This window comes from Clinocottus analis, unplaced genomic scaffold (genome assembly GCF_023055335.1).
Source record: "Clinocottus analis isolate CAN_PGR_092001 unplaced genomic scaffold, fCliAna1.0.p SCAF_7, whole genome shotgun sequence".
NCBI classification, from domain to species: Eukaryota; Metazoa; Chordata; class Actinopteri; order Perciformes; family Cottidae; genus Clinocottus; species Clinocottus analis.
Genome location: NW_027176229.1, coordinates 12,448,578 through 12,468,062, shown reverse-complemented (window position 1 = coordinate 12,468,062; position 19,485 = coordinate 12,448,578). Strand labels below are relative to the sequence as shown.

General features: G+C 39.8%; 4 protein-coding genes across 5 annotated transcripts in view; 1 reads left to right on the top strand and 3 right to left on the bottom strand.

Moving 5' to 3' along the window:
- Window positions 1–5,004: 5,004 nt before the first annotated feature.
- On the bottom strand, window positions 5,005–7,378 carry LOC137805193 (E3 ubiquitin-protein ligase NEURL3-like). The gene is made up of 4 exons (XM_068604999.1): window positions 7,306–7,378; window positions 5,579–6,091; window positions 5,298–5,459; window positions 5,005–5,177 (listed from the first exon to the last, which is right to left on the bottom strand). The coding sequence occupies exons 1-4, from the start codon at window positions 7,334–7,336 to the stop codon at window positions 5,005–5,007; spliced, it is 879 nt and encodes a 292-aa protein (XP_068461100.1). The 5' UTR covers window positions 7,337–7,378.
- A 3,071-nt stretch (window positions 7,379–10,449) lies between these two features.
- Window positions 10,450–12,808, bottom strand: LOC137805192 (E3 ubiquitin-protein ligase NEURL3-like). The gene is made up of 4 exons (XM_068604998.1): window positions 12,763–12,808; window positions 11,024–11,536; window positions 10,743–10,904; window positions 10,450–10,622 (listed from the first exon to the last, which is right to left on the bottom strand). The coding sequence occupies exons 1-4, from the start codon at window positions 12,791–12,793 to the stop codon at window positions 10,450–10,452; spliced, it is 879 nt and encodes a 292-aa protein (XP_068461099.1). The 5' UTR covers window positions 12,794–12,808.
- Window positions 12,809–15,331: 2,523 nt separating this feature from the next.
- Window positions 15,332–17,298, top strand: nkx6.3 (NK6 homeobox 3). The gene is made up of 3 exons (XM_068566774.1): window positions 15,332–15,758; window positions 16,399–16,568; window positions 17,071–17,298. The coding sequence occupies exons 1-3, from the start codon at window positions 15,332–15,334 to the stop codon at window positions 17,296–17,298; spliced, it is 825 nt and encodes a 274-aa protein (XP_068422875.1).
- A 2,058-nt stretch (window positions 17,299–19,356) lies between these two features.
- The window catches only part of inpp5l (inositol polyphosphate-5-phosphatase L), a 17,161-nt gene continuing 17,032 nt past the window's right edge, over window positions 19,357–19,485 (bottom strand). For both annotated transcript variants that reach the window (XM_068566517.1, XM_068566518.1), the window contains exon 16: window positions 19,357–19,485. This exon is cut by the window's right edge. The gene's annotated coding sequence lies outside the window, so the exon portion shown is untranslated.

Here is a 19,485-nt window from a genome sequence, read left to right as displayed (position 1 = left end):
AGGGCTGGATATCATTCAGTTTTCTTCATACAATCTTTTTTTGAGAAGTTTGGTGAATAAAAGAATCACTGAGCACATTTCTAACAGGGAAATACCTACACACTAAAGCTTACGACCGAAATAGCAACTAAAATCACTACAAGAGGCAACTTTAGGACTGAGGTCTGATGATCTTCAACACCACAGACAGTAAAAGATTGACATCTGCTGTCGTAAAGTCCTTCTAATATCCGCCCTTTTCCATAGAAATGCTCAGCTGTTCAACCAAAAAACCTTGTCACAACATTTACAGAGCAAAGGTAAACAGGCCTATCTTGTTTGTCTCAGTGGTTTCCATCAATGAAGGAAAACTACATGATGCTTGTCTCTGTGTCAAAGGCAGCTTCCTTTCCAATGAAAATGTAAACACCACACCTAAACCATCAAGTCAATCACATGATAGAAGCAAAACATACTCCTCTTTTGAATTGTGAATATTCCTTCCCATAACATACTAACTCTTGAGAAGTGGCAGCACAAGTTTTACAGTACTTACAGGCGAGTGCAAGCTGAGCAGTGAGGTCTCCTCAGTGCAGAGTGAGAGAGGAAGTGAATGAAAAAGGAGGGAATCGCGCTGCTCTACTCTCTCTCTCTCTCTCTCTCTCTCTCTCTCTCTCTCTCTCTCTCTCTCTCTCTCTCCCTCCCTCCCTCTTTTCTCCTCTCTTTCTCAGGCCAACAGGGTGTCTTTTATCTTTGGTGAATGATTCAGCGTGGGCCTGAATGTTTGACTGAGCGTCCGTGGGCGTGCGTATGTGTGTGTCTGTGTGTGAGCGTACACTTTAAAGCTCATCAGGGAGAAGGCACTCAGTAATAGTTTCCATCCACAGCTGGAAATAATAGAGATTCCCAAACAGGCACAGGCGCAGTGGCACCGCCCTCCAGTGTTTTACATGCAAGGGAAGAGGAGGCGATTTCCATCGCCATCTCAATAAATAGGCCTGAGTGACACAATAGTGTGGTCTATTTACTGAATTAGACCTTTAAAGGATTCAGGACGGACACAAAAGACAGTTTCAGGTGTTTTCTGTGAGATCCAGGTGGTTCTATTGTCCACATGACGCTTTGCCAGATCCGTCTTTGCGTTCAAGAAATTTCCAAATATAGGGATTTCTAAGCACAGATGCAGACACACATATGCGAAGGCCGACGCACACACACAAACAGTGGCGGGCCTCAGGAAAGACTCAGTGTTTCCATGTTCTGTTCCAGCAGCAGATACTCACCCAGTATGAGGAAAGCCTCATAGCAAAGCCAAGAGAAGTAACGCTCCCGCTTTCCTTATAAAGTCCACATTGTCATCAGAAGATCAGTTGTATATTCTGTAACTAGAGTGTAAAGCGTCTGTTAAGCTTCTGAGAGGTTTATCTTTCTGTTCCCGCTGTCATATTTCCTTGTCTTGAGATACTGGTCTGCAGACGCCTGCTGGATTCCTCAGAAGCAGAAGTCACAATTCTGCCATCCAAGATAAATATTTAACAGGTTGGCTGCGACATCAGCAACCAAAGGTCACTCTCTCTTTCTCTGGAGTCCATCTCCACGTTGGACCCGGGAGATGACCACGTCACACTCCACAGTGTCACCGTGAATTGCTTTCAGGGGAATCACTGTCTCGATGAAAAAACAAGCTTTAAATAGATTTGGAAAGAAACAATGAGCAGTTGCAATTTTGTGTTCCCTCACCGGTTTGATGATCATCTACTTTTAGTGAATGGATCCTTTGTTGTTATGTCAACATTAGAGTACTTACACTGTTTCCAAAGAACAGTGAACAAGATTTGCAAAAATATCGTCTTTGTTTTGAAGTGGTCGTTCACATTATCAGCAGTAGCACACTGCCTCCTAGTGGGCCTGAAAATAACTGTGTGGAGTTTATATTTTACCAGGAAATCAGACAGATGTCGCCAAAGTCAAAGAAATGCCACCATCAAGCTGTAGAAATAGTGTCAAAGCACAAAAGATCATCAAAATCACACTCAAAATGTGATTTCATCCCAAATGTAAACTAAAAAATCTAAAATGGCACTAATTAATAAACACTTAATCACTTAATAATATAAACTTAATCCACATTTATCATAGGCACATTATCCATACATGTTAATAATACAGGTGGAATATGTACACTGTGTCATGATTTATAATAGTAGCCTAAGAACAATGTATCATTTCATGGCATTGCATTAATTAATAAATCCATTGCAGAGTTACTGCCGACTCATTAGCAAAGGAATGAAATTTAAAGAAATGCTTCCGTTTGTATAGACGTGACTTCCCCTCCTCGTTCTCAGATTATATCTGCAAAACAACATGTTACACGTGCATCTGGGACTGAAACTTGTTTACGCACATGGACGTATAAAATGGCTGCGCACGTGTTGACAAAACACATTACTGGAATGCATACCTGCTACAAGCAAAGCATGAGGGTCACGTTGAATAGAAGACAAACCCGGTGTTTGTATCCTACAGGATGTCCGGAACCACAATGTTGATTCACTTCATTCAAATTTCTAAAATACAATCATAAAAACTAATAAACACCACTCTGTATTAATCTCATAAGGTACAATAGACTCTTACTGGTTGTATATTAGTACCTGAAAAATCCAAGTAAGGCCAGGCTGTTTCGTTTTCCTACTCCTTCGACTTTTCAGAATCAGAACCGTTTAATTACCAAGTAAGTTTGTAAAAACGAGGAATTTGTCCTAGCGGACGGTGCATTATAACAATAACAACAACAACAACAACAACAACAACAACAACAACAGCAGCAGCAGCAACAAAGAACATTTAACTATACAAGTGAAAGTATACAAATTTTGATAAAAACAAGTAAGTAATAAGTAAATAGGTAAAGATGCAGTAAATGTGCAGTAAATAAGCAAGTAAGGATGCAACTAAAAATAAAATAAAAAAATAAAACGATCAATAATAATAATAATAATAATATTAATAAGAGTAAGGTAAAGTAAAGTGCACAGAATGAGATTATGATTTTTGAAAGTGACAGGTGAAGTGTAAAGTGGCGAGTGACTTTAAATGTGAGATGTGGAGAGAGGTGCAGGGGAGAGAAGGGAAGGACCTGGGGGAGACAGAGTCAGTCAGTAGGGACCCGGCTCTGTTGATGAGCCCGACTGCTGCTGGGTAAAAACTGTTTGTGTGGCGGGTGGTCTTGGTCCTGATGGACCTCAGCCTCCTGCCAGATTGCAGATCCTTCAGATTGCAATCTGGGGTCAGCTAAAGCCTTGAATGGCTGAAACTGGCCACGGGTGACGTTTAGAGCTCAAAAGCTAAGGTCCTTTAACCTAAACTATCTTCTTAAAAGGATTAAAGAGTAAATCAATAATGTATTTGACATAGAGTGCACGATAGCCGAAGAAATATGAGTCTTGTGCAAGTTAGCCATTCAGAAATTGATGTTTTAAATTAGAAGTGATACCATGAGCTGTACAGAAATATTTCCCCGATTGAGTCAGTCTAGACACTCGTGGGAGTGAAAGGGTGAAAAGCAATGCGGAAGATGGAAACTTGACAGCTCTTTGTACTTTCACATTTCAGGAACGTGTTGAACAACCTGGCCCCACCCTACCTTGCTGACCTCCTCCTCCTCCACGCCCCAACCCGTTGCCTCAGGTCCGCCGGTACAACCACTCTAAAGAGCATCAGGACTAAGCGCTGGACCTGAGGCGACAGCGACAGGGCCTTCTCAGCTGCTGCACCGCCCCTCTGGAACACCCTCCCCATCCACATCCGTCAGGCTCCACCCTTCCATCATTCAAACAAGCCCTCAAAACACAGCTCTTCCAACTGGCTTTCACCTGATAAACCTCTGCACCTGCCCTCCGCTCTGCCCCACGCAGCCTCTTCTGTTTACTTCTCATTATTTCTTTATTACCTTAAATATTTTGTTGTTGGTTTTTGTTTGCTCTTGTCTTCACGCTCGTGTTCTGTTGCGTCTGTCATTGTCTATTGTTTAAAGCGTACTATGAAAAGCGCTATATAAGTTGAAACTATTATTATTATATGCTACATACTTTACGCAAATAATGATAATTATATTGTAAACAGCATATTCTAATCCTAAGTGTGGAGACATATTTATTGCTAAACTCATATTTTAATCTTTGTTAAGGCTCCTGATCAATAAACTGTAGTTTTAACAGCGGTCTATCTGTAACGTGCACATGTTTTGTGTTCCTTTTTTAAACTACAAATCATTCTTTGCAACATGAATAATGTGACAACATGCTCTTATTTTGAGCATGACATTTCATTCTTGACAAAACAATCTATACACAAGGTCAACTTGTTTTATAAAATGTTCTCTTTAAAGCTCATAGACACAGAACATTGAGGAATTTGTATCACACGCACACAATGTATGATACACATCATTACAAGTTTGAAAATATGAATGCAAAAGACCATTTTGGGAAAGATATAATACATTTTATTGATAAAGTCATATTTTGACAATCAAATAATATATACAAACAAAAATACTATCATTTTTCTTTTGACAAAAATAGAGAATAGTTCAATATTTACAACATTTACAACATCAGAAGGAAAGAACATTGAGCTGTGACTGTACATTACATTACACCTGCTCGTGCTGAACTGAGTGCAAATAGTTATTTGTCATTGATTGTCTTTGCCAAAAAATATCATGCTTGCCTTATCCATATTTAACAATCACAATTAGTGCAGTAAAGTTTCCCACACTCTTCCACGTGACGAGCTCACATATTCACCTCAACATCTCAGTACATCTCAGGTCACACATGCTCTACAACGTTTGCGTATGACGGACGATGGACTTGAATGTGCCAAAGGTTCCCGGCTCGGCTTCGGTCGGTGCAGCGAGCAGGAACATTACGCTGCTGCTCAAAGAGTTTTCTTTGCCACAGTCACTCAGCAGCTTTCCTGCCTGCAGTTTTGGCGCTTAGTGCACAAAGACACACCTCAAATACCGTCCACTGAGGGAGCGCTGATCTTGTATCGGCACAGCGGACAAGTGCCAAATTGTTGCAAGACCTTTGAGGCGCACAAGTTACATAAACACTGGTGGCCGCAAGGCAAAGTGACTCTGGCCTGTTTTACCATGCACACCACACACTCTGCTATGCTGCCTTTACCTGCAATCAAAGCAGAGGAATCACAATTACAAAACTGGCACCAGGGATAGATTCTGTCAGGTTTAAAATGTGCAAAACACGGAAACCTGGGAGCATTTGGTTGAAAGGATTCTTCCTTACCTGCTGGGACTTTCATGTCAACAAAGGAGACGCATTCATCACTGTTTCCACGGAGGCTTGAGACAGGAATCAAACTGTTGTGTTTGTCAGCATCAAGTGAGGTCAGGTATTCAGGTGCAGGACAGGACCGTCTGGTCTGAAACAGTGTCTTTTTCTCCGAGCCTGCAGCAAAGAGTAATAATGTCATCTTTTAAAAACAATTAAACATGAACTTGCCATTGTCAGCACATGTGAAATAATGAAGCAAACAATACGCCCTTGTGATATAATAGTAAACATACCCAGGAGGGAAATGGCGCATGTCTGTCCGTAGATGTCTAGCATGGCCCATAGCGGCTTGCTGAGGTCCACTCCTGTCAGTAGCTTGTGCTGCTTGACGTTGGGGCTCGAGACGAATACGGAGCCTTCATCGGAGAACCAGAACTCCAGCTCTGAACCTGCTTGGCACTGGGAATAATGTATTGGGGCGGCCCAGTGCCCTTGGACTTCAGTGAGGTTGGGGATGGCCATGACGGGCAGGGGCAGAGATCTGTCCGAGGGCGGCACGGTGGTGAAGCCCACACGCAGAGCTCCTTCCCATTGGAACGAATCTTTCTCCACCCTCAGATGAATCCTCTCCTGGATCTTTACCGGGCGGCTGCTGAACACCAGGCCGTTCTTGAACGTGGCCCCCGTCCGCTCTGCCAGTCGACACCGGTGGCTCAGGCTGACCATGGCTCCCACAGCCAGAGGGTGGAAGGTCAAAGGGCCGAGGCAGGATCGGCCACATTTGTGTGACGTCTCTGACCCAACAACTGCAAAGGAGCAAAAACACGGTTATTATTCCTGTTTTACTTATTATTGTTTGGTTATTTACAATCGCGTAGATTACAACTGCACTGTAACCACAGCTATGTGTGTGACAACAAGACAGAGAATGTTGTTGTTTCTACCTGAATGCAATGCAGTAAACAATAAACTAGTGCAGAAATCTGGATTGTACAAAGTGAACAACAGCAAAGGTCTTTTCCTCTTAAGTGACATTATTTGATAAGACAATTTAATAATAAAAAGTAATTTCTTAACACCATGACACTGTATCTTTATCATTCAGATCACATTATGATTACAGTGGCATTATTGTCTCTATATTCTAACAGGATGTTAGTTAATCATTCACATTGGTTCAGTGATAAAGTTTACTCTGAATGAGATTATGAGGCCATCAAAATGAAACAAAGTAATTGTGAAAGTAACACACGCACACACACACACACACACATGCTTACACTTAAGAGTAAGCTGTAACATGAATGTGAATACTTGGCAGTAAACACTGCATCTAATCATAATTCAGTTTCAATTTGACAAAGGAGTAAATGCTGAACACATAGAAGCAACTAGTTAGGCACTGTCGTAAAGCCTTTCATTCACCGATGAGCATTTCCAGTAAATCATGTCGTTTGTAGTCATCCCTATCATCATCTCCATTATTTCACACTTTGCAGCACAGGATATAGTTCCTTGATTCCCACGTGTGGCTTTTTCAAGTCTTCTTCTTTGCTATCTAATCATCTGTTTTACAGCGTTTATCAATGGGCTCCTGTTTAGCATCTCATAACATCTCATTCTTACAGTAACAATCACAGAGTTGTGACTTTAGTAGCATCTTGAAAGAAATGGTAAATTAGGAATGTTTTCATGATGCATGTATACGTAAAAAATAAACCTGAACTGTAAAACTATTTTTTTCCTAAAGTAATATACTTTTGTCATAAAAAAAAGTAATAAGTGCTATAAAGAATAAATTTTACCAACATTTGTGTCACTTATATAAAAAAAGAGAATTAATAACTGTGTACTTGTTTTCAGTATTAGTATGTTAGTAACAATATAAAACTGGCTTTATATTACTTTGGACATTTAAAATGCAACTTCACAAAGTATGTTTATAATAGAGGATGGTATTGACATTAAAAGCAGTATTGTAAATTGAATATTTAGTAAAAAGTAAGAATAAGTATCTCACCAGAGGTCCCGCTGTTGCTCTCGTTCACCATCTTGACGGGACTTTTCTTTGCGTCTTAGAAGATGTGTTCTCGTCTGTATCTTTGTGTAATTGTCATGAAGCAGGAGTGTTGTCTCCCTTTTAAATGCAGCATGCAAGTCTTCAAAACACAAACATCACATGCAAAGTGAAAGGAGGAGGAGGAGTCAGGGAGGAACCACAGTTTGGAAATTTACCTGATATTGATAGCAGGGACATGAGGGCATGCAGGACAAAAACAACTTAGGGATTTTTGTGTCTGATTAAATCAGTTTCCTGTAGTGCAGAAATAACAACAACGAGATGTCACACACGTGTGAAGCAAATGTTTATCTACAATAAGAAATGCACAACCTTTTCATGATGTGGCGCTAACTAAATCGTGGATATTCACATTATCAGCAGTAGCACACTGCCTCCTAGTGGGCCTGAAAATAACTGTGTGGAGTTTATATTTTACCAGGAAATCAGACAGATGTCGCCAAAGTCAAAGAAATGCCACCATGCGGCTGTAGAAATAGTGTCAAAGCACAAGAGATCCTCAAAATCACACTCAAAATGTGATTTCATCCTAAATGTAAACTAAAAAATCTAAAATGGCACTTCATCCACATTTATCATAGGCACATTATCCATACATATTAATAATACAGGTGGAATATGTACACTGTGTCATGATTTATAATAGTAGCCTAAGAACAATGTATCATTTCATGGCATTGCATTAATTAATAAATCCATTGCAGTTACCGCCGACTCATTAGCAAAGGAATGAAATTTAAAGAAATGCTTCCGTTTGTATAGACGTGACTTCCCCTCCTCGTTCTCAGATTATATCTGCAAAACAACATGTTACACGTGCATCTGGGACTGAAACTTGTTTACGCACATGGACGTATAAAATGGCTGCGCACGTGTTGACAAAACACATTACTGGAATGCATACCTGCTACAAGCAAAGCATGAGGGTCACGTTGAATAGAAGACAAACCCGGTGTTTGCATCAGAGATAATATTTTAATTGGGAAGATTGCATCTGCAAAAGAATCTGTATGTCAATCAGGCAAGATCCAACATGAAGGTCCTTTAACCTGAACTATCTTCTTAAAAGGATTAAAGAGTAAATCAGTCATGCATTTGACATGGACTGCACAATAGCCGAAGAAATATGAGTCTTGTTTCAAGTAGACCCCATCCTAACATAATTATCGGAACTGCAGATGGAAATTTGTTTCCAATATCATGTAAATCATAAATTATCGCTTCTCATTCTGAGATTCATGTTTTAAATGGGAAGTGATACCATGAGCTGTGCAGACATATTCCCTTGATGAGTCAATCTGGACACTGGGAGTGAAGGAGTAAAAAGCAATGCGGAAGATCTGGATGTGATGTGAAGTGTATTTTCAGGTGAGCTCAGAAGCATCAACTGGAAGACTGGTTGAGTTAAGACCCAAGGAGAATGTGGTGGAGGAGGATTGTGTCAATCTGAGACTGAAGTAATAACTAGCAGCAAAAAAGAAAAGCAAAGTTTCCAAATTTGACAGCAAGAACATGCTATTGTGGGAAAAACCATGTGTAACTGAAGACAGTACTCCATCAATCAGCTGATTGAGAAGGAAAATAAATGTGAAGAATATAATCTTTCTGATGGAACTTTGGCTCAGTTTCATTAATTAAAAAAAACTACAAATGCTAGCAGTGCTGATTTATTGCATCATCTATCATTTTGAAAAGAAGGCCGCAGAGGAAGAACCCAAACACTGATTCCTCTTCAAGAGGTAGCAGAAATTATGTAATCATTTGTTTAACATGGCTATTAGATTTCAAGTCCAAAAAGGCAGACAGGAAACAGAAATAGAAAGTCCCACACTGATAGGACTGAAGACAAGCACAAAAGCACAAAGGAGCCGGGCTGGTATGTGAAGAGGCAGAGCAATTAAGGGAGAGCCAACAGGTGAGCAGGAGGTCAGGTGACTGGCAAAGAAAACACAAAACATGAACGGAAGACAAGAGAAAGAGCTTCAGTTGCATTTCATCCTCAAGGTCAAATTCAAACACATTAACTGCAATCTCTTTTGTTTCAACCTTGTTATAACTATTTTACGGCTGTATCGAGTAAAAATGAAACTCAACAGCTCGTTGCACTTTCACAATGTAGGAACGTATTAAGCTACATACTTTATGCAATTAATAATAATTATATTGTAAACAGCGTATTCTAATTCTAAGTGTGGAGATGTTTTTATTGCTTAAGTCGTATTTTAATCTTTATTAAATCAATAATTAGTGACTGGAGTTTCAACATCGGTCTATCTGTAACATGCACGTTTTTTGTCATGTTATAGTTTTGTGTTCCTTTTTTAAACTACAAATCATTCTTTGCAACATGAATAATGTGACAACATGCTCTTATTTTGAGCATGACATTTCATTCTTGACAAAACAATCTATACACAAGGTCAACTTGTTTTATAAAATGTTCTCTTTAAAGCTCATAGACACAGAACATTGAGGAATTTGTATCACACGCACACAATGTATGATACACATCATTACAAGTTTGAAAATATGAATGCAAAAGACCATTTTGGGATAGATATAATACATTTTATTGATAAAGTCATATTTTGACAATCAAATAATATATACAAACAAAAATACTATCATTTTTCCTTTGACAAAAATAGAGAATAGTTCAATATTTACAACATTTACAACATCAGAAGGAAAGAACATTGAGCTGTGACTGTACATTACATTACACCTGCTCGTGCTGAACTGAGTGCAAATAGTTATTTGTCATTGATTGTCTTTGCCAAAAAATATCATGCTTGCCTTATCCATATTTAACAATCACAATTAGTGCAGTAAAGTTTCCCACACTCTTCCACGTGACGAGCTCACATATTCACCTCAACATCTCAGTACATCTCAGGTCACACATGCTCTACAACGTTTGCGTATGACGGACGATGGACTTGAATGTGCCAAAGGTTCCCGGCTCGGCTTCGGTCGGTGCAGCGAGCAGGAACATTACGTTGCTGCTCAAAGAGTTTTCTTTGCCACAGTCACTCAGCAGCTTTCCTGCCTGCAGTTTTGGCGCTTAGTGCACAAAGACACACCTCAAATACCGTCCACTGAGGGAGCGCTGATCTTGTATCGGCACAGCGGACAAGTGCCAAATTGTTGCAAGACCTTTGAGGCGCACAAGTTACATAAACACCGGTGGCCGCAAGGCAAAGTGACTCTGGCCTGTTTTACCATGCACACCACACACTCTGCTATGCTGCCTTTACCTGCAATCAAAGCAGAGGAATCACAATTACAAAACTGGCACCAGGGATAGATTCTGTCAGGTTTCAAATGTGCAAAACACGGAAATCTGGGAGCATTTGGTTGAAAGGATTCTTCCTTACCTGCTGGGACTTTCATGTCAACAAAGGAGACGCATTCATCACTGTTTCCACGGAGGCTTGAGACAGGAATCAAACTGTTGTGTTTGTCAGCATCAAGTGAGGTCAGGTATTCAGGTGCAGGACAGGACCGTCTGGTCTGAAACAGTGTCTTTTTCTCCGAGCCTGCAGCAAAGAGTAATAATGTCATCTTTTAAAAACAATTAAACATGAACTTGCCATTGTCAGCACATGTGAAATAATGAAGCAAACAATACGCCCTTGTGATATAATAGTAAACATACCCAGGAGGGAAATGGCGCATGTCTGTCCGTAGATGTCTAGCATGGCCCATAGCGGCTTGCTGAGGTCCACTCCTGTCAGTAGCTTGTGCTGCTTGACGTTGGGGCTCGAGACGAATACGGAGCCTTCATCGGAGAGCCAGAACTCCAGCTCTGAACCTGCTTGGCACTGGGAATAATGTATTGGGGCGGCCCAGTGCCCTTGGACTTCAGTGAGGTTGGGGATGGCCATGACGGGCAGGGGCAGAGATCTGTCCGAGGGCGGCACGGTGGTGAAGCCCACACGCAGAGCTCCTTCCCATTGGAACGAATCTTTCTCCACCCTCAGATGAATCCTCTCCTGGATCTTTACCGGGCGGCTGCTGAACACCAGGCCGTTCTTGAACGTGGCCCCCGTCCGCTCTGCCAGTCGACACCGGTGGCTCAGGCTGACCATGGCTCCCACAGCCAGAGGGTGGAAGGTCAAAGGGCCGAGGCAGGATCGGCCACATTTGTGTGACGTCTCTGACCCAACAACTGCAAAGGAGCAAAAACACGGTTATTATTCCTGTTTTACTTATTATTGTTTGGTTATTTACAATCACGTAGATTACAACTGCACTGTAACCACAGCTATGTGTGTGACAACAAGACAGAGAATGTTGTTGTTTCTACCTGAATGCAATGCAGTAAACAATAAACTAGTGCAGAAATCTGGATTGTACAAAGTGAACAACAGCAAAGGTCTTTTCCTCTTAAGTGACATTATTTGATAAGACAATTTAATAATAAAAAGTAATTTCTTAACACCATAACACTGTATCTTTGTCATTGTCTTTGTTTGATCACATTATGATCAAAGTGGCATTATTGTCTCTATATTCTAACAGGATGTTAGTTAATCATTCACATTGGTTCACTGGTGAAGTTTACTCTGAATGAGATTATGAGGCCATCAAAATGAAACAAAGTAATTGTGAAAGTAACACACGCATACACACACACACACACACATGCTTACACTTAAGAGTAAGCTGTAACATGAATGTGAATACTTGGCAGTAAACACTGCATCTAATCATAATTCAGTTTCAATTTGACAAAGGAGTAAATGCTGAACACATAGAAGCAACTAGTTAGGCACTGTCGTAAAGCCTTTCATTCACCGATGAGCATTTCCAGTAAATCATGTCGTTTGTAGTCATCCCTATCATCATCTCCATTATTTCACACTTTGCAGCACAGGATATAGTTCCTTGATTCCCACGTGTGGCTTTTTCAAGTCTTCTTCTTTGCTATCTAATCATCTGTTTTACAGCGTTTATCAATGGGCTCCTGTTTAGCATCTCATAACATCTCATTCTTACAGTAACAATCACAGAGTTGTGACTTTAGTAGCATCTTGAAAGAAATGGTAAATTAGGAATGTTTTCATGATGCATATATACGTAAAAAATAAACCTGAACTGTAAAACTATTTTTTCCTAAAGTAAGATACTTTTGTCATAAAAAAAAGTAATAAGTGCTATAAAGAATAAATTTTACCAACATTTGTGTCACTTATATAAAAAAAGAGAATTAATAACTGTGTACTTGTTTTCAGTATTAGTATGTTAGTAACAATATAAAACTGGCTTTATATTACTTTGGACATCTAAAATGCAACTTCACAAAGTATGTTTATAATAGAGGATGGTATTGACATTAAAAGCAGTATTGTAAATTGAATATTTAGTAAAAAAAAGTAAGAATAAGTATCTCACCAGAGGTCCCGCTGTTGCTCTCGTTCACCATCTTGACAGGACTTTTCTTTGCGTCTTAGAAGATGTGTTCTCATCTGTATCTTTGTGTAATTGTCATGAAGCAGGAGTGTTGTCTCCCTTTTAAATGCAGCATGCAAGTCTTCAAAACACAAACATCACATGCAAAGTGAAAGGAGGAGGAGGAGTCAGGGAGGAACCACAGTTTGGAAATTTACCTGATATTGATAGCAGGGACATGAGGGCATGCAGGACAAAAACAAGAGATGTCACTCCCATGTCAAGCAAATGTTTATCTCCAATAAGAAATGCACAACTTTTTCTTGATTTGGCATTTTCTATATTTGATGTTGCAATACTCCGTTGTCACTGTATGCATGGACCCTCCTAAAGTGTATTTAACTATAGGTCTTATGTTTCTGTTTCCAGTACTTGCTTGTGTTTACTCTAAAATATGATTAATCTAATATTACATTGATGACTAATAGTTTCTATTCATATGAATATAATAATGAAATCCCCTGAGCCTTATTCTGCCATTTAATCGGACCCAGACAGCAGGAAATGTAATGCAATATGAAGTCCTTTAGGAAAAAAACTCTGTAAAAGTCCCCTTTTTCAAAGTAGCATGGAAAATTCCACCAACATATTGATATCACTTCCTTGACTGGCTCAGAAGATGTAAAAGACTCACATACGAGGTTAAGGGATGAGAGCATGCCAAGCACCAGGTCCCTGGATGTTGCTAGTTACACCAGCGTGCAGATATTTGTCGCCCACTACAGGCACGAGCTGTGTTATTTATTCAGTACTCATTGGTTAGCAGTCATGGTCACGTGACAGGAAGAGGCCATAACTGAAACTCCACAGTGATGTCATCCCTCTTGGAAAGTTACTCGCTCTCTACGGCACTTACTATAACGAACAGACACATGAATTTTTCTCCAGAAATCCCCACATCCCGTCAGCTGACAACCACTACATGCCAGATCTAAAACAATTGTCAGATGTAGGCATGCTTTAATGTGTGTCACATGTAACAAGCCGTAAGAAATATGTGACACACGTTTTTACATGCATGTGATGGGAAGATTATGTCCTTAAGTGTTACTGAGAGAATTACAAAAAGGAAACAATGTACAATTCATAAAGCAAAACAGTAGTTACTACATTATTAACATTTGTATGACTAACTTTGCTAAGAGTTCAAACAAGGCAAGATAAAAGAATCACACCATTATTGTGGTTAATATGGAAGAACACAAAATTGAATTGAGCACAATAAAACCTCACTTTCTGTCATTATATTTAATATTTGTGGATAAGCATGAGATTCAAGAGATTCAATCAAGATGTTTTACTGTCATATGCACAGATAACAGACAGTTATTCTATACAGTGAAAACCTTATTTTGCTCGGTCCACCTAACACAGAATTACAATATACTTCAGGCAAAAAAGTAAAAAAATAAGGCACAAAATATAAAAGATGTAACAGTATTGCTCAAAAATATGATAATAGTATTGCTTTGATAAATACGATACAATATGATAATAGTATTGCTCATTGTATCTTCATACACTATGCATTGCTCCAACATTGCAATGGTCTTTCGGGAGTACACTCTTGAGGTTGCGATGGTGGAAATCGTTGAAATCTTGTTTTGAAATCGCCGGCTACAGCAAACACAGCAACCTAATAATACTTCAGATTTAGATGTGATATCTTTTTGACGATATATTTGCATCTTCTGAATATATGCAAAGCATTGCATACTATGGGGAAAACATAGTGTTTTACCTGACATGAAGTGGTACATATGTATATTAAATGTGGGCTATGGTTATGTTTTGTACAATACAACACATATTGTCTTTGTTTCCCAAAATAAACATGGAAAAAGAGCTGCCCTCCTTCTCCTCCTCCTCGTCTTCCTCGGCTCAGCTGCCTCTGCTTCACCACACTTGGTCAGACATGGCAGGCCATCAAAAAATCAACTTGTTCCCACTCCACCTGTTCAAAACACTATTAATCTGCTGCCTTCCAATAAAAGGCTTGGCTCTCAGCGAGGAGCCAATAGAGAGGCATTAAAGCTGTGAGACCCAGGCCAATCCCAGGCTGCATTCTAATGTGGCCTATCTTTATCAAGGTGCCACTCCATTTCCAGATACTGCTTATTTATGACCTCTGAGGAGAGAGCCGGCAGGAGGCATGTGTCTTTAGGCGAACACTACAAATCGGTGACCGCAGGGCTCGCCTGAGACGTCAGATATGGGATTATCACAGACCACACTGTGGCTGAGAAGAGGTGAAGGGCGAGAGTGAAGACTGTATCTGCTTTTTCTGCAACTTAAAAAAGGTCGCAACTTAAGCAAACTCCAGGGACTTTGTTAAAATTGCTATTAGTGTTCCTAAATATTTTAACATCTGGAGACGGTGAGTGTGATCCCAGATCCAAGACATCGGCTGTGGGTGAGAGAACTCCTTGTGGGCCCATCAGAGGTCTTTTCCTGCCTGGATCTCTTATTGGATGTGTCACTGAGACCTGGAGGCAGAGTGACAGTGCTTCCCATGGATCCAAACATCCAGGGGTCTTTTCTGTTCAACAACAGCCTGAACCAATTCCCCTCGGAGCTCAAGGCCCCAGTGTGCCAGTACTCAGTGCCCAACTCTTTCTACAAGCTCAACCCGGCCCTCAACAGCCAGCTGCAGGCGGGGACACCTCACGGCATCAGCGACATCCTGAGCCGCACCATGATGGGGATGGGGATGGGGATGGGCTCCACGGGCACCACCACCCTGCTGTCCGGATACTCCACCATGGGGGGGTTCAACCCCTCCGTCACCAGCACGTCTATGTACTATAACCGGGACTACAACCCTTCCCATGGCGGCTTCTCCAAGCCTGGCGCTGAGTGCCCCATGAAGGGTCGCAGCGTGAACTGCTGGGCGGAGAGCGGCTGTGACTGGAGAGGAGGAAGGCAGCAGTGCACAAACAGTGAGTCTCACTACTGCAGCATGGACTCAACATCCAACACATTACAACTTCCCTGTGTGTGTCTCTGAGGGCATTGTGTTGCCAGAGTGTGATTTTTTTGTTGTTGACAAATTCAATGTAATCAGAAAAGATACAGAATATACAACATGAAATAGGATGTATGATGTATTCATTTTTGCCAAGATCTGAATAATGCTTATTTTCGGCCATTTTCATAATAGCATTTGTAATATTATTTTATATAAATAAGATAATGTTCAAAATGTGTAATTTCTTAAGGGTTTAATACAAAAAACAAGGACGTACAGGGCTTGGGTGTGTGGCATTTCAAACGTCATATCAGACAAAAAAAGTTATTTTTTATATAATGTGTGAATGATGCTACTTTTTTAACGTATACAATATTCTATGTGTATTCAAATGAATAGTTTTAAATTAGGGGATGGACATGATTAAAAAAAAGTAAAATAATTATAAAACTGTCGGAACACAAATATGTGATCAATATATTTTTACTGCCTATGCAGAACAATAATGTCCCACCCAAAGTATTCAAGTGGGTACATGTTACTTCTCTATAAAGTTTTAAAATCCAGAAGTGTTTTTTCTTGAGTATTGGTTTCTCCTTTGATTTGTTTAGGTAGTGGTCCTCTGGGGGAGATGACAGGCAGGAAGAAACACACCAGACCAACATTTAGTGGACATCAGATATTTGCTCTGGAGAAAACATTCGAGCAGACAAAGTACCTGGCCGGGCCTGAGAGAGCGAGACTGGCTTACTCTCTGGGCATGACTGAATCACAAGTCAAGGTAAAGAGAACTTTACCACTCTCATTACCACGAGGGTTAGCCTTACAATGTATGTTTTAAACATATTACTGCACTAATTAAGTTTTCATTTCATATATTTGTTTCCCCCCATACTTGTGTACCGCGTGTGTTTGTGTGTGTGTGTGTGTGTGTGTGTGTGTGTGTGTGTGTGTACGTGTAGATGGCTAACTCTTCAATAAACTACATATTTGTAGTAAGTACAGGAAGAGGGATACCGTGAGACTGCTAATCTGTATCACATCTCTGTATCACATCAGCAGGACACCATGATACAGACACACACACACACACACACACACACACACACACACACACACACACGCAGACGCAGACGTATATCTATAGATGTGTTAAAAGATATGTGTGTGTCATACCAACCAACAGAAATGGAACATGAAGGAACATGTTTGTAAACAAGATCCTGGTCGCAAGAGACATCGTGTCCACCGTCAGTGACTCCCTCCCTCTCTGTTGCGTTCAGGTGTGGTTTCAGAACCGACGCACCAAGTGGAGGAAGAAGAGCGCCTCGGAGCCGAGCTCCACGCAGGCCAGCCTGGCGGGGCCGGGCGGCGAGGCCTCGGAGAACGAGGTGGAGGACGAAGAGTACAACAAGCCTCTGGACCCCGACTCTGACGACGATAAGATCCGCCTGCTGCTGCGCAAACACCGCAGGGCTTTCTCGGTCCTCCGCCTCGGGCCGCACGTCTGACAAAACTTCCCGGAAGTCATTCGCGCGCGCTTCTCGGCAGACCTGCATGCTGCGATGAAAGTCATTAGTTTTGAATACAAAGTGGAATCATTCAAGCATGTTCACGGGAGGTCATTTGTATTCATCCACCAGAAGGGCATCAAATGTTTCAGTAGACAAACAGGCTGTAAAAATTAAGCTATAAAGACGTTTACTTTTATATGTTACTGTATGTATGTCTGGCCTGTTCAAAGTTACACTGGTATGTGGGGGGATTATGATATAAATACCATTTTGTAAAAATCTATGAAAAAAACATTATAAAAACTGCATGATGCTATCGGTAATATACTAATAAAAAAAGAATAAACTTAAGTTTTCATTTATTATTTTTTCAAATAGTTAAAGTTATTTTTTTGTGTTCATTTTAATTCTCTAAATAAAACCACCGGAAGTACCATGGTGAAACAGCTTTATTCACTCAATATACATGCAACCATGTGAAGGGCTCACTAGAGAAGAAAAAAACATGAATATGTGTATCCCTCACTCTAATATCCTTGACCAATCAAAGCAACAGAAAATATATTTTAAATGAAAAAAAGATCAATTGTGAGGTAAAGTAATTTTAGGACAACTATTTGAAGGGAATTTACTTTTAAAATGACACTAATTGCAATGTAATCTAATTTAAAAGGCTGCCTGTGATAATGTAGGTTATATGGATATATGGCTGTGCTGACATGTTAGTTATTATATAGTATACTAGTATGATTTCTAATTCTGCAAAATGCTTAAATTGAAAGTTGACTAAAATAACTGCTAGTCGGCAGCTTTGTTTTTCGTTATCGTGTACTTGCTTTTGAAATACATTGTCTAAATATTAGGAAAGTTGTGCAATACATTAATGTGAATCATTTATCAGGTTTGAGAAACGGCTCAAGTTCCACCAGTGTATTTGCTGTCAAGTGACAGTTTGAATGAAACTGCAAGCAAAAATGCACAAACGCTTTAGACAAGTGCAAAGGTCAAAGGTCAAATCCTGTGTGAAGGCTTAATTAAAGACAATGACCCCGCAACCCAAACCAAGATAAAATCAATCCCAACAGTCTTGCTTATTCACCATAGAGGCTCAGTGGGTTTTACCTCCGCGGGCAACAGACATCAGGCAGATGATTCTGTTGAAGACTATTTGCTCAGATCAAATATATTTAAAGACTACCGTCCCTTTTATACATTGCCAATTTGGTCATTATGTAAATGTTGCTCAAGTCCACATTGGAGCTATACAAATATCTAAAATTGATCAAGCATTATATAATCTTTGTGATTTATGAATTTTCAAAAGGCAATCCATGTTTAAGTCTCCCCAAAACCTGCTGCTATCGGACCATTGAATCACCCAAAACATGAAATACAATAAAGGATAGAATCAGTCTCTTGATTTGTCGACGTTTGAAGACTTCCACTCTAAGCAAGATGTCCTAAATAGCCAGCTCATTCCAGCATTAAATGAGCTATATATATATATATATATATATATATATATATATATATATATATATATATATATATATATATATATATATATATATATATATATATATATATATATATATATATATATATATATATATATATGCCACAAATATGCCACAAATATATGCCTGTTTTATATGCCACAAAATGAGTACAGGTTAACTCCTGGTTGAATTCGATTGAAAATGGATGCCGAACACAGACATAGTTTGCTTGGTGCAGGGTCAATGTCTAATTTCTTAAATCTGACACAAAATCTTTTCAAGAGCCAAGCCTCTTTTCTTAGGTACAGAAAAAGTTCAGCATGCAAAACATTACCCAAGAATTCAGGTTCACCAGCTTCATAAGGGAAATGGGGTGTATGATCTTATGTTGCAAGTAACATTTCCCGAAAGAGATGTGACTCAATTACTGTAGAGCAACTACTGGGGTTGTTTCCAAGAGCCAATGCTGTCAGTTTCTAAATGTGTTGCAACATATCTTGCTCATACAGTCCTGGTAAAGCCAATAACCAAAAGTGTGAGACATTTTTGAGGATAATATTTTATTTACAAAAATGAAATATAACAATGTAGTGTTTGACCAAAGTTAATCTAAATGTAAGACTGGTCTTATAGTGCACTCCAACACTGAACTGCTACAAGTTTATTCTTCAAAAAACTCTTGCAT

What these genes read in the sequence shown, in the direction of transcription:
- nkx6.3 (XM_068566774.1), top strand. Translation starts at nt 15,332, where the DNA reads ATGGATCCAAACATCCAGGGGTCTTTTCTGTTCAACAACAGCCTGAAC. An exon ending in AAGGCAGCAGTGCACAAACA is followed by an intron (nt 15,759 to 16,398) that starts GTGAGTCTCACT and finishes TGATTTGTTTAG; the next exon opens with GTAGTGGTCCTCTGGGGGAG. An exon ending in TGACTGAATCACAAGTCAAG is followed by an intron (nt 16,569 to 17,070) that starts GTAAAGAGAACT and finishes TGTTGCGTTCAG; the next exon opens with GTGTGGTTTCAGAACCGACG.
- LOC137805193 (XM_068604999.1), bottom strand. Translation starts at nt 7,336, where the DNA reads ATGGTGAACGAGAGCAACAGCGGGACCTCTG. An exon ending in ATGCGCCATTTCCCTCCTGG is followed by an intron (nt 5,460 to 5,578) that starts GTATGTTTACTA and finishes TCTTTGCTGCAG; the next exon opens with GCTCGGAGAAAAAGACACTG. An exon ending in TGACATGAAAGTCCCAGCAG is followed by an intron (nt 5,178 to 5,297) that starts GTAAGGAAGAAT and finishes CTTTGATTGCAG; the next exon opens with GTAAAGGCAGCATAGCAGAG.
- LOC137805192 (XM_068604998.1), bottom strand. Translation starts at nt 12,793, where the DNA reads ATGGTGAACGAGAGCAACAGCGGGACCTCTG. An exon ending in GAGCAACAGCGGGACCTCTG is followed by an intron (nt 11,537 to 12,762) that starts GTGAGATACTTA and finishes GCTCCTTTGCAG; the next exon opens with TTGTTGGGTCAGAGACGTCA. An exon ending in ATGCGCCATTTCCCTCCTGG is followed by an intron (nt 10,905 to 11,023) that starts GTATGTTTACTA and finishes TCTTTGCTGCAG; the next exon opens with GCTCGGAGAAAAAGACACTG.